Below are 13,064 nucleotides of genomic sequence, written 5' to 3' on the forward strand. Positions count from 1 at the left end.
TCGGTTTAAAGTGTAAGCTTCTATTAGGATCTTGATCATCATAATACAAACCTCTACAAGTTGAGAGGCAATAGAATCAATGTGCCTGGTTCTAAGCATATAAGAAATGGAATGACAGCATAAGAACATTTACCCAACAAATATATGGTGCTTCTAATTTGGCAACCTTCAGCATGAAAGAAAGTAATAATTTCAAACGAACAGGGGAACTTATAACAACCAAAGCATTATAGACTTGCTACCAAGTACTATACAGATCACTCTATTTGGAGAATAGCTAAATCTTATTATTGTGAACACAATCTCAACATAGGTTTCCAACAATTCACCTTTCAGCTGGTGATCTACACCTTGAACTTTTTTTTTTTTTTTTTTTTTTGAGCAAACACCATGTAAAGCCCATTGATCAATTTGCTGTTTTGGAGTGTTTGATAAGCCAATCAATGACAACATCTATGTTTATGGAATCTTTGCATGAGATCATATAGCAGCATACCTCCTTGTCCGTAATTAAATCAAGGCCTCTGAAAACCCAACGGAAAACGTCAAGATTTAGGAGTAGAAATCAGCAACGAAGAATGCTACTAATATAATTTCTCAGTATGGTGATTGAAGTAGCAACTTATATAATATTCTGTACTCACAGCTGATCAACCAATGCTTGCTTGGAAAGAGCCTCAGACTTGTCGATTTTGTTGCCAAGAACGAGTAAAGGAATTCCACTTAAGGAAGGTTTCATCAAGAGGTCATGTAGCTCACTTCGAGATATTGGAACACTGTCTCTGTCAGCAGCATCAACTACATACCTGTAGTGACATCCATGACGAAGGAAGAGTTAGAAATAAAATCAGATTGAATGGCATGGCAGCTTACAACCACATGTGAGAGTTAATGCCAACACCCCCGAATTATATACATATACAATGTATGGATAAGGGAAAACTAATATGGAAGTTATTGAAATAGCTGTCTGATGAACCATAAATCACTGTTAAGAAATAAAAGCACAGCCAATGCTGTCTGGAAGAACTATAATCGAATGATTGACAGCCCACTTTATATAATACCGGATTTAAGGATCAAGGAAAGGAGTCATCTTTTTTTATAAACATGATTTGCTTTTAAATTGCATATGCTGATTAGGAGAATAAAAATATTACAAATACAGATCGAGTCCAATTTCAAGTAAGGACTAATTTTCCAGGATCAAAATAATACTGTTCCTGTATCCTGACGGGCATTTTCTGGTTTCCTGAAAAGCCAAAAGCAACTGAAAAGGGATTGACCACAAAAGAAAGAGACAAGACATTAAGAGGAGAGAAAAGAAGAGAATATTAATCTGGAAGGAATTACACAATTACAGAGACGCCACGACAGTAACGCTCCCACATTGTACGGAACCTCCGTTGCCCTCCAAGGTCCCAAAGCTTAATTGTTACATTTCCCTTGGTTACTTTTCGCATGTTGAATCCAACCTGGTTTTCACAGCATGAATAATTTCTCATAAAACACTAGAAACATATAGTTTTAAAATCATACACTTAATTCCACAATTTGTTCAAGGAAAGATGCTTACAGTTGGAATCATGTCCTCGCTGTAACCCCCTGTCTGGTAAAAACATAGAACGCTTAATGTGAAGGGGAAGTCACTATACATAGCTGAATGGATATGCGAAGTTTGTGTTTACTCACAGCAATGGCATTTAAAAGAGAAGTCTTTCCTGCATTTTGAAGCCCTACAAGTGAAAGTTCCATTTCCTGCTTAAAAAATAAGCTGGCATGTAGGCACACCCCGACACAAAGTTAGCACACTGGTCACAGAGAAATCTACAAACATTTCATTTCCCAACAGTTTCAAAATAAGAGAAAGGATGATGCAAAGTCAAAGTAGGGCTCATTGAGAAGAATATAAGGAAGCGTGAACAAAAATGAAAATATGGAAGCCATGAGTTGTCAGAGTTTACGTTACATGTTCAATCGTGTAAGTATCATGAAAAAAATTATTGCAAAATTACATGATTTAACTAAAGAATATGCAATCTGGACTGGGTTCAAGGAAGTCTCTTTTGAGAAAATATTTAAATGTGCATATGCATGGATAGCTTTATTTACATATGTACTTTTAGCCAATTTGGTCAATAATCCCACCGATGTTCATAATAACCAAAAGAATCAAGGCTGGCTAATTACAACAATAACAGAACTACACTCCAAGAGTTAGCTAATACAAATAAAAAAAGACTACACTCCAGGAGTTTCTAAAAGAGAGATTGACGGTACAACATTAAACATCAGAGGTTTAGTTAATTTAGTGGAAAGACTTATGTTTGGGACTGAATGCTTTCTTGGGGGTGTATTGTGAAGGGGTTGTTTGTCTTGTAGCTGTTGTAGTTTCCTGTTTGTATTTCAGTGGACTCCTAGCCCACAGATTTGTACTCTTCATTTGTTTAATGAAAGGCTTTTGTTTCTCATCAAAAGACGAAAAAGTTATGCGAGGGAACCTATGAATCAATGAAGCACAACTAAGGTTCAATGTCAACTTAGGAACACAGGAAGGAAGTGTATGAGTCTTTCACAAGCCTTTCACTGATTATACTTAAATCCTTGCTGTATAAGTAACAAACTTATGAGCTTGTGTATTTGCTTTCCTATTCATGTAGATACCACCTAAACTTAAGAATGTTAAGCAAGAAAACTGTATGTAGCTACCGCAACTCCAACTTATAACTCTTTTGACTAACACGATTTAGATACTCAAATTTACAACATTGAGTAGTATAAAAGTGACATCATTACTGCCAAATATTAGCTTGGTTGCTTTAAAGAATGATGTTCTTAAGTGGAATAATGAGGCCTTTGGGCATTTATTTCATAGAAAGAAAAGACTTATGGCTCGTTTAGAAGGCATACATTGTGCTTCACACACTAGAGCTTCACCCTTTATTCTCAACCTAGAACAAGAGCTCACCAATGAATACAAATTCAGACTTAAGGCATTTACTTACAAATCTTTCAACAACACAGTTAAGATACGCAAATTTTCAACATTGAGTACTATTAAAAGTGACATCATCACTGCCAAATATAAGCTTGGATGCTTTAAGGATGATGTTCTTAAGTGGAATAATGAGGCCTTTGGGCATTTATTTCATAGAAAGAAAAGACTTAGGGCTCGTTTAGAAGAAATATATTGTGCTTCCTGCACTCGAGCAAAATGAATACAAATTCAGACTTATGGCCTTTATTTCAAAGAAAGGGAAGACTTAAGGATGATGTTCTTAAGTGGAATAAGGAGGTCACTGGGCATTTACTTCATTAGAAAAGACTTATGGCTCGTTAAGAAGGCATACAGTGTGCTTCACGCACTAGAACTTCACCCTTTCTTCTCAACCTAGAACAAGGGCTCGAGGCCTCAGAAACTAGGTTGTTTATGATGATGAAAAGAGCTTTTAATTTTATGTTATGTAAAACTGATAAAAACCCGATATTTAAAGGTCGTTAATTCTTAATCCTAAAAAAAAAGGTCAGTAATTCTTGCCACAGGCATTCTCGAGCTATTTGGTCAGCTCAAGCAAACTAAGGACAAACTAGACTGTTCCCTCATGCTTCTCCCTTTAGGGGTGAAAACCTTCCTGACTGGAGTACTGTTCACTCCACTTCTCCTGGAAGGAAGTACTTGTTCCCTACAAAGAAGTTTGGATCCGAAAAACAATGCTTAGGAAGTTCCTCCGCTGAGTACAACAGAAAGAAGCGGAATTGTATCATTTCAAATCCCTATCCTTGTTGAAGAGAAGGGACGAGAAAAACTGAAATCTTCCTACTTGAACAAGAAGTCCTACCAAAAGCTGTGGTATTTTATGGACCTAATCACATCCCTCATGACATACGATTGAAAGATCTATACCTTCCATTGCGGAGCGGAAACGGTCGTGGGAGCTGGGTCAACTACGTCTTTGTGCCTGACCAGTTGAGGACAAGGTTAGAGGAGGAGGAGGAGAAGAAGCAGAAGAAGGAGAAGAAGGAGAAGGAGAAGAAGAAGAAGAATTGCACCACTGAAGTGACAGTACCAACATCCACTACTGGTATCTTTCCAGATACAGTTGCTGATTGACATCTCTTCTAATTCACCAATACGAGAAGCAAATTGTTGTGAGGAGGAACAATATCTCGACATAAGCCAAGAGGCAAATCTTGTGCCACTCCACCTGGTCGCATGAAACTGGCTGGTGAGGAAAAGCAGGGAACCACAGATGTGGCTACCTCTTATTTTATTGACCACTTCTCTAAGAGAACGAATGAGGATCTCTAGTGGGGATTCCCAATCTTTTCCCTTTCCCTGGAAAAGGATGACCTCAAGGTTGCTGATAGACCAATCTCTTTAAAGGAAGTCAAGGATGGTCTCTTCTCTATTATAACTCTTAAGGCTCCAGGAGTTGATGTTACCTTGCGGGATTTTTCCAAAGACATTGGGAGATCTGTAAGAGTGATATATTTGAATTCAATTGGGTTCTGTCCCCACTGATTTGAACTCCAACCTCATTACTCTGGTACCAATCCATGCTTGAAATCAGACATACAAGTCTTTGCTCCACCCTCTACGAAATTCTGTCCAAAATCATTGTGAGTAACACGAGAAATTTGATGCAAAATTGGTTAACCCAGATCAGGTTAGCTTCGTACTTGGAAGAAAAATTTCAGAAAACATCTTAATTGCCCAAGAAGTGCTGCATAAATTTAGAGTTTAGACAAACCAAGGGGAGGAAAAGATATCTGGGGTGGAAGATTGATCTTTCCAAGGCTTATGAAAGTATCAGTTGGGAATTCTTGAAAGCTGTCCTTTCTGAAATCAGGTTCTCAAATTAAATTGATCATGATCTTCTTAAATACAGTAAGCTATCAGGTAGTGGTTGATGGTGAGCTGACAGATAGCTTTGTCCCTTGTAAAGGCATTAGACAGGGAGACAGGGAGATCCTTTATTTCCATATCTCTTTGTTTTGGGCATGGGAAAACTCTCACACATCATTGCTCATTCTGTGATCTCCAAGAAATGGAAAGCAGTCAAGGCTTCCGATAATCCGTTAACTTAACAAATCAAATATGGACTAGAGCTAATCCAATCCGATTATAATCCAATCCAACTTAATATAATATTTAATGTATTTTTTATATATTTTTAATAAACATTATATCTGTGTAAAAAAAAAAAAAATTATGGTTTTTTTAGACCATGAGAATGCACATAAATATTTATACTTATTTATATAAGTTCAAAGTTAAAAATAATATACAAGAAATGAATGACGCTAAATAAATCCAATTAAAATCCGATCTAATCCAAATCCGTTACTAATCGGATATGGATTAACATGTTGAATCCAATAATCTGAATATGATCCGAATCCGATAATCCAATTACAAATGAATTCGGATATGGATTTAGGTCAATCAGATCCGAATCCGATCCATTGACATGTCTACTTTTAGCTAAGACCAGTTGAAGACTTCTACAAAATAAAGAAGATCTATGGGCCAAGATATTAACAAAACAAAATCTCCAACCGGGGGCAGGGATCTTTGAGCAGCTGGAGAAGTATTGTCCATGGGGTTAAATCATGTAACTTGATCTCAAATGGAGGGTTGGTTCCAGTAAATATATTCCCTTTTGGTTTGCTTATTGGTTGGGAATTGGCCCTCTGGCTGAATAGGTTCATTCTTCGAATTTGTTGGTAAAAAAGGTGTCTGATTATGTTGATGAGCATGGACAGAATCTTGCTGCAAGAGAATTGGACAGAGCTAATGTTTTATCCTCAATGAAACCAAAAGGCGAGATTGCCTTGCTTGCATTTATAAGTTCCCTTTATCCTCAATGTTTTACCTTCATTGGCTATTAATCTTGTTCATGGGACCATTAAGGAATGTCATCCTCTGTTTGGGCTGGTGATGGACTGCAGAACTTTGATTTGTAAGCCTTGTGGCTGCAATATGGTTGCTGATATGTTTGCTTCTGTTAGGTTGGCCTAGCCATACAATCTTGAACTACTCTACAGATCCACTTATTCGTCTACTGATGATGATTTGCAAGGGGTCACTAGACCCAGGAATATCTGTATTTAATCTGTTTCCCCCACTCACCAAAAAAAAGTGACATCAACACAAACTCCCCACTCTAAAATCAATTCCAAGATTTCTCCTATGCCAACTAATAACGAAAAAGTGAACATTCTGCGATCGCATTATCGTGGTCCCCAAATCCCAATAGAGTGCAGAATTTCATGAACCTATATTCTTGGTGTTCAGCCCATATTTTTGTGTTGTCCTTTCCTTAGCCAAAGTAAACTCAAGCTACAACAAAGGTTTCATGCAATAAAGTTTTTAAGATGAAGTATAAGTTGTACATCATTTCCAACTTAAGGTAACTAATTCATATTTTCAACTTCTGACTTGATTTAGGACCTAAACGACTTAGAGACCAAAATCAAGCATTTTAGGTGGTTAATACGCATATGGATATGTTCAAGCATTTGTGGTAAAGTTAAAATGGAATTCTATTTTGATAGGATAAGTTAGTTAAAATGAATTCCTTTCTGCCTTCTCTCTTCTCCTTGTAGTCTCATAATTAGAACCGTTCATTTTATACATTACTGCTAACAGATTATCTCTGCAAAAATTAAGAAAATCAGACATCATTTAGTCATCTACCTGTTGTCAAATAAATAGATGGTGAATCTAACTATTACAAAAACCATCTATTTATTTGATAACAATTTAGATCACTGAACAATTTCCAATTTAAATAATTTTTGGCAGAGATCTTTAAAGGGTAATCTAGTAAATAAACAGTTCTGATCATGAGATTATATTGCGGAATGGACGGAAAAAGAGAGAAGGCACAAAGGAGAAGATACATAGCATTCCTCCATGTGTTTTTTTTTTCTTTGAAAATCTGATCTATATGCAATCTCCATAGAACGAACCCTGGTTTGATCGATTGATTTGTTAACTTCAAATTTATTCAAATGGTTTATAACTTAAACCATACAGAAATTTTTCCACGAATCTTGATCGAACGACATCTGCATTGGGATTTTTATAAATTCAAGATTTTAAAATTTTAAGTTCCCTTTTCAAATACAAACTTCCAAAACTTGCTTGTTTTTCTGCTCTAAGATTACTATGGCTTAGAAAACCTAGAAAGATTATATATATACAATTTTCCAATAGCTGTACAAACTTTTGTGCATTTAGCTTTAGAGTTGAGACTTATCGCTTTCAGTTTTTTTTTTATATTTTTTTTCTTTTTTTTCTTTGTGGATTGTTTGGTCAGTTAGACTAGGTCTGGTGATTTATTTCTTCCAGGTTTCCAACCTTAAAAATTGTTTGTCTTGCTTAGTTTTGTTGTTGCATTAAGTTGAGTGATGTTTCTTCAAGAGTTATATGTCTGTTTCGATCTGCATGTAAGGCTTGAGTTGATTGATTGGATTTTCAATTATGTTGTGTGTTGCATAGTAAATTAATAATTGTGTGATTGGCAAGATGACCCTTAGGGCCCGCTTGGTAACGTTCCTATTTTTTGTTTTCAGTTATGTTAAGATATGTGAGAAAGGAAGGAGGGAGATGAGATAAGGGCTAAAACAAAAATAACTAATTAAATTTTTTTATAGTTTTTCATTTTATAAACCATTCTACATACATTTTATTGTCTCAGCCTTGCATCTATCATCTCTATTATCATCTTCTTCTAAATGTTGCTTCTTTATTTTTAACTAAAAACAAAAACAAAAACAAAAAATGAAATATGGATTAAATATCAAATGAGAAAAAAATTTCAGCAAAAGAATACATGACTATCTTTTTTTAGTTTAGGTACTAACCCAGAGCAAAACCTTTTAGATTAGGCCACAAAACTTGTACGAAACGGAGAGTTTTCTTTTCCACCGATAAATTGGTGGCTTACGGATTGCTCCGTAGTGTTTTGGTATATTGGTGACTGTCATTGTGACTACATGAGATTCATAAAAGTTTTAAGGTTTATAAGGCTGTAAGGCTTCAGAATTAGGCTTGAGGGCTAAACCCCTATAGTGGATAGAGTAAACACTAAAGTCTAAGGCTTATACCAGAATCCAAACACTAAAAAAACAAATGAATAAGCTATGAACCTGTGACTGTAACTCTCGGCCAAGCTACCGATTGAATCTGTAGAAGGATTTTTATAGTTATAAGGCCATAAGGGAAGGTTCTGTGGGATAGAATCAGATTTTGGTTTTTCTTGTGGGTCTCCGTGTCTACAGTGTTCCAGGATATTCCAGTTTTTGCTGTTTTTTTCTGATTGGAGGGCTGCTGTATTATAGGTGCAGGGTTATGTTGTTTTAACAGTTTAAGCATGTGTGCTTGTCATTACCTGGTTTTGGTGTTCAGTGGACATCTTGTCTGTATGTTTTGATGATTTATCAATTTTAATACAATTTTGTTTCTTATAAAATAAAATAAAAAAATAAAAAACATGACAACTCCATATAACCATTAATAAGGATTAAGGAGTGCCTCCAGAACGTATGGCTCAAGGCATTTTAAGTGTCTGACCTTGAAGGCAGATGGGGCAAAACAGAATCAAACACATAAAACAGAGAAATTCACGGTCCAGATCCATCAAGGGTATGAAAAGAACAGACAAACAGATTGGCTATAGTGTTTCTCTAACCTCATTAGAACAAACTCACGTGAATCTCAAAAGGCCATTCATAACTATGAAACTTAATGGCCCTATGAAGAAGTATCTAACTATGACAGCAAAGGAAGGAGAAGTCCTTGTCAGGTTACAAAGAGGGGAATGAGAAATGTGGTTTAGCAATGTGCCCACATCCACTAAGAACATAAGAAAGAATTTCTGCCCTGCAATGATGGGATTGTAGTTCTATCTCTCAAGTTAATAAGCTAATTCCCTAAAACAGAGAAATTGAAAAATTCCAATATCCCTGCAATAAAGCATCTATCAAAACCAACACAGAAATTTCAAACTCGCACTAACATACAGTACTTGGCAATTCCAACAAACAGCATTATTTTGGCTCTTCAATTTTGTAGATTAGAACAGGCTAGAAATGGGGAGAAAAGGAATTTAAAGCAAAAAGAGTATGAGCTCAAAGATGGGTTGCGAATACTTAGTTCGCAGTTGGAGTAACACTACTCTAAATATTTCCTCAAAGTCCAATTTTGGTTAAAAGAGACTTAGAATACATAATTGTAAACAAGAATTTCAACCTTCATATAGTTTTCCTAAGAGAAGTAGGGAGGGAGGAATAAAATGGAAGCCTTAATACTTAATGGTATAAAGTCAATAGCTCTCCCACTATTAAAGTATGTTGACAATGGCATGGGTTCTAGTCCCCAAAGATTGATATTCACCTCCATCATTATCAACATTATGGTCAACATAATGATATTAACCTCAAGCAGAAAAGCCACATAGTTGCAATTTTCATAATGACTGAGAATATCATATTCCTAAAATTTTCTAACTCCACATATCTTTTCAGCAGCTAATCAGGCATTAAGAAAAACATTTTTCAATTATCTGAAAGCAACAGAATAGAACTCAATTGAACACAGCTCTGTGTTATTACAGATTCTAAAAAACCCAACCGATTCTGCAAATAATTTTTCGTTTTTATTTTCATATTTTTTATTCTGATTGTTAGGAACTTAGGATAGGAGGTATTTAAATAAATGTACTTTAGCACCCCAAATCGTTAATCTGTAAACTAGAATAAACACCCTTAGAACATACACATCAACTTTTATGGATGAGATTTCACTATGCATTTTCCTAAGCTTGTTGCGAACCCAAAAAGAAAAAACAAAAAAAAGATAAGACAAATAAACTGAAACAAAAGCCACAAACTCAAATCCAATAAACCAAAGAAAGAAAAATAGAGAAAGATGGAGAAGGGGTTACCTCCGTAGCCAATTGAGGAAGGAATCAAGCAAACCCATTTCCAAGACAATGAGTTTGGGTCTCGGTGTGTGAGAGTGGTTCTGAGATAACGATGAATGAAAAGCCTGAGATTTTCTCCAAAGAGAGCAAACGGGATAATGAAGAAAAGTAGGAAAAACAAAGAAGGAAACTTCACCGACTGACGACTGTGATTCCTTTGTCTATTTTCTGCTTCCTGCCTTCCTCTTGTAATAACCACGCTGTCTGTCTACCTCTCTACAAACAAAAGTACATTTGTAGTTTTGTACAACACGCGAGAGGGCAAAGAGTGTTTGCAAATCTTCTTTTTTTTTTTAGGAGAAACAATGTTAAACACTAAGGCCTTCTAAATGGCAAAACTCAAACACCCAAAAAACCCATTTTGGCCATAAAAAAGCGTCCAAAATTTAAGTTTGGGTCTCAGCAACATAAAATGAATTTTAGTATTTTTTACCTATTTAACTAATGTATAAATTTGATTCAGTGCCTGTTAATTTAAAGTTTGTAAACTTTTATAATTATGAATATTATATTATTGTTAATATTTTAATTAGCTCTTTAAAATAATACTAATATTAATATATTAATATGAAATGATTATAAATATTGAAATTGTTGTGTAAAAGAGAGAAGAATGTAAAGAAAAAACTAAGAAGAATGATGTATATATAGAAATTTTTGTTTACTAGCCGTTATAAAATTTTTCAAATTTTTCTGAAATTTTTTAGAATTTTTAATGAATAAAAAAATCATGACATAATTTGGGTCATTGATTTGCAACGGGCTACAGATCTCAGCCCTTGAAAAATCCACACAAACAAGCTCAATCACTTAAATCCTAATGATCAATAAGTTTATATGTACCAATAGGTATTTCACATTAATTCATTGTTATTGTCAAGTTTTAATGAATAAATGATCGATTGATGTCGAATGTCAGCATATATATACTTTCGGATCGGAGTGGAAAGGTAAACAAGCAAGCAGAATGAGACATGGATGCTAACCGAGCATATTTCCTTTTTCTTTTCTTTTTTTCTGGAAGGAGGGTTTTAGGCTTTTAGCCAAGCTCAGTTTATCGATCTGTGTGTTGTTGCTCTTTAATTTCATACCCAAATTAAGTGGACAAAATGGTCTAAAAAGAAAAGAAACATGATATGATTATCTTATATAAAGAAATTTGGATACTTTATCCAGAAAGCTAAAATACAAAAAAAAATTAACTCACCGTGATTTTAAAAACTACATATGTAAGTTTAAAATACCCTAAAAATTACAAATGTAAATATTAAATTAGCTTCAAATGCACCGAGTCTTTGGCAGCTTTTTTTGGCTAATGGATTGGCGCACGTGAATAAAATGTCCTTTAACTTAATTTTTTTAAGTGTATTTCTAATTAAGAACCTCCCTTCTACGTGGGCCGAAGTCCAAAATTCCAAGAGCCCAAAAGGAATTAGCTACGGTCCAGTTTCGGCCTACCCACATCGGAGCAATCCTCCATCAATTTAATTATGACAATTAATTGAGAGGCCCCTATAATACTATAATATATATGGATTAATTTTCTTTAAAGTCTAGGCTTGATTTATTCCACGCACACCTGCAGGCAGCCATTAATGAGTCATTGACTGACCAAATCACTTGGACTGTCATGAAAAATCTCATAACAAATTTGATGTGCGGTCATAACAACGTACACGTTCACACACATATATTATATTTTATATAAATTAAGGAGGAGCGAAGAAAGAAAACTTATATGATATGATAAAAATGGTTCATCACAAGCACTCCTCCTTCATCATTCTATTGCTTTTCTTGTCATCATGCAATATTATTACACCAGTCGAATCTGCTAGGTTCCCACAATATTATTCCAATATTGCTCCCACTCAACTACCTTCCCCAATTCCAAAAACCAGTTAGTCTCTCCATCCCCATACATACCAGACAATTCAATTACTATATATATAAAAACTTGATCACGTACTATATATGTTAATTAGTATACTATATATATATATATATATGTAATCTAAATTGATCATTAATTAAAGTTTCTTAATTAATTATTGTTATTGCAGAAGAGAAGAATACGCTGCATGTGAAGATTGCTTTGGCAGCCACACCATTAGCTCCTTCACCTTCAGCTAGTCCTTCTTTAAGTATGGATTTATAATATTTCATTTAGTTTCCTACTTCCTACTCTAACATGATATATTATATATTATTCTTTTAAATTTAGTGCTTAATTACTTCTTTCAAATTACCAACATCAATTCGATCTTTTTTATTTTTACTTTTAAGACTACTTTTAGTAGTTCATTAATTATGATATATATTAATTAATATTTGTTAATTTATTGTTATTCCAGTTCCACCCACATGATATGATGCAGGGATATTTGGCATACGGCATTGATCACGATCATTGATTTGATGATGATGGAGTATATTTATACCCATCAAATCTTTATGTATAATGTATGATCAATAAGTTTATATGTACCAATAGGTATTTCACATTAATTCATTGTTATTGTCAAGTTTTAATGAATAAATGATCGATTGATGTCGAATGTCAGCATATATATACTTTCGGATCGGAGTGGAAAGGTAAACATCAAAGCAGAATGAGACATGGATGCTAACCGAGCATATTTCCTTTTTCTTTTCTTTTTTTCGGAGTTCGTGTTAGCCGAGGATAGGCGTTGAGGACGTTTGACACCGTTGAGAACTTCGAAAGTTTTTTTCTGTTCCAAAAGGCATTTGGCAAGTCAGCACATATTTCTTTTTTAAGGGTTTCCCTTATTAATTTTACCTGGGCTTGAGCCTGAGAAGTCTTTAAGACTTGTTCTGTATGCCGATGTTGGACTTCTTCTTTTAGAGAGAAAAGAAATCTCTCTTTCTTTTCTATTTGGTCTTTCATGTTGTTTATGAATTTGACCTGTGGTTCTTGGATGAACCTGAAATGAATGTTAGATCCTAAAGCCGAAGCCATTATCCCTTCATTTGTAACCTGCATTGGGTAAAGCATATTTAAAAAAGGAGTTCCTAAAATGCAGTTTTGGGAAAGATCTCTTACCATTAGAA

General features: G+C 34.7%; 1 protein-coding gene and 1 long non-coding RNA gene across 4 annotated transcripts; one reads left to right on the forward strand and one right to left on the reverse strand.

Annotated features, from left to right (window-relative positions):
* Positions 1-10,208, reverse strand: ARLA1A (ADP-ribosylation factor-like A1A). Of its 3 annotated transcripts, none has more exons than XM_086239733.1 (7): positions 10,129-10,208; positions 9,954-10,033; positions 1,693-1,774; positions 1,577-1,609; positions 1,354-1,475; positions 645-806; positions 1-524 (listed from the first exon to the last, which is right to left on the reverse strand). In XM_086239733.1, the coding sequence occupies exons 2-7, from the start codon at positions 9,989-9,991 to the stop codon at positions 407-409; spliced, it is 555 nt and encodes a 184-aa protein (XP_086095859.1). In that variant the 5' UTR covers positions 9,992-10,033; positions 10,129-10,208; the 3' UTR covers positions 1-406. The 3 variants fall into 3 exon arrangements, with proteins under 3 accessions (XP_086095859.1, XP_086095860.1, XP_086095858.1); XM_086239734.1 differs by having other exon boundaries at positions 10,133-10,191; XM_086239732.1 differs by lacking the exon at positions 10,129-10,208 and having other exon boundaries at positions 9,954-10,122.
* Positions 10,209-11,727: 1,519 nt separating this feature from the next.
* Positions 11,728-12,551, forward strand: LOC147286181 (uncharacterized). The gene is made up of 3 exons (XR_015122077.1): positions 11,728-11,892; positions 12,056-12,136; positions 12,347-12,551. It is a non-coding gene; the product is annotated as an uncharacterized LOC147286181 (long non-coding RNA).
* The last annotated feature ends 513 nt before the right edge of the window (positions 12,552-13,064 follow it).

This window comes from Dryas octopetala, chromosome 4 (genome assembly GCF_963921425.1).
Source record: "Dryas octopetala chromosome 4, drDryOcto1.1, whole genome shotgun sequence".
NCBI lineage: Eukaryota > Viridiplantae > Streptophyta > Magnoliopsida > Rosales > Rosaceae > Dryas > Dryas octopetala.

Excerpts from the sequence above, each read along its gene's own strand:
- ARLA1A (XM_086239733.1), bottom strand. The coding sequence starts at position 9,991 with ATGGGTTTGCTTGATTCCTTCCTCAATTGGCTACGGAG. Across the intron at positions 1,775-9,953 it reads TTCCTCAATTGGCTACGGAG|CTTATTTTTTAAGCAGGAAA; the intron begins GTAACCCCTTCT and ends CCTACATGCCAG. Across the intron at positions 807-1,353 it reads CGTGGCGTCTCTGTAATTGT|GTATGTAGTTGATGCTGCTG; the intron begins GTAATTCCTTCC and ends ATGTCACTACAG.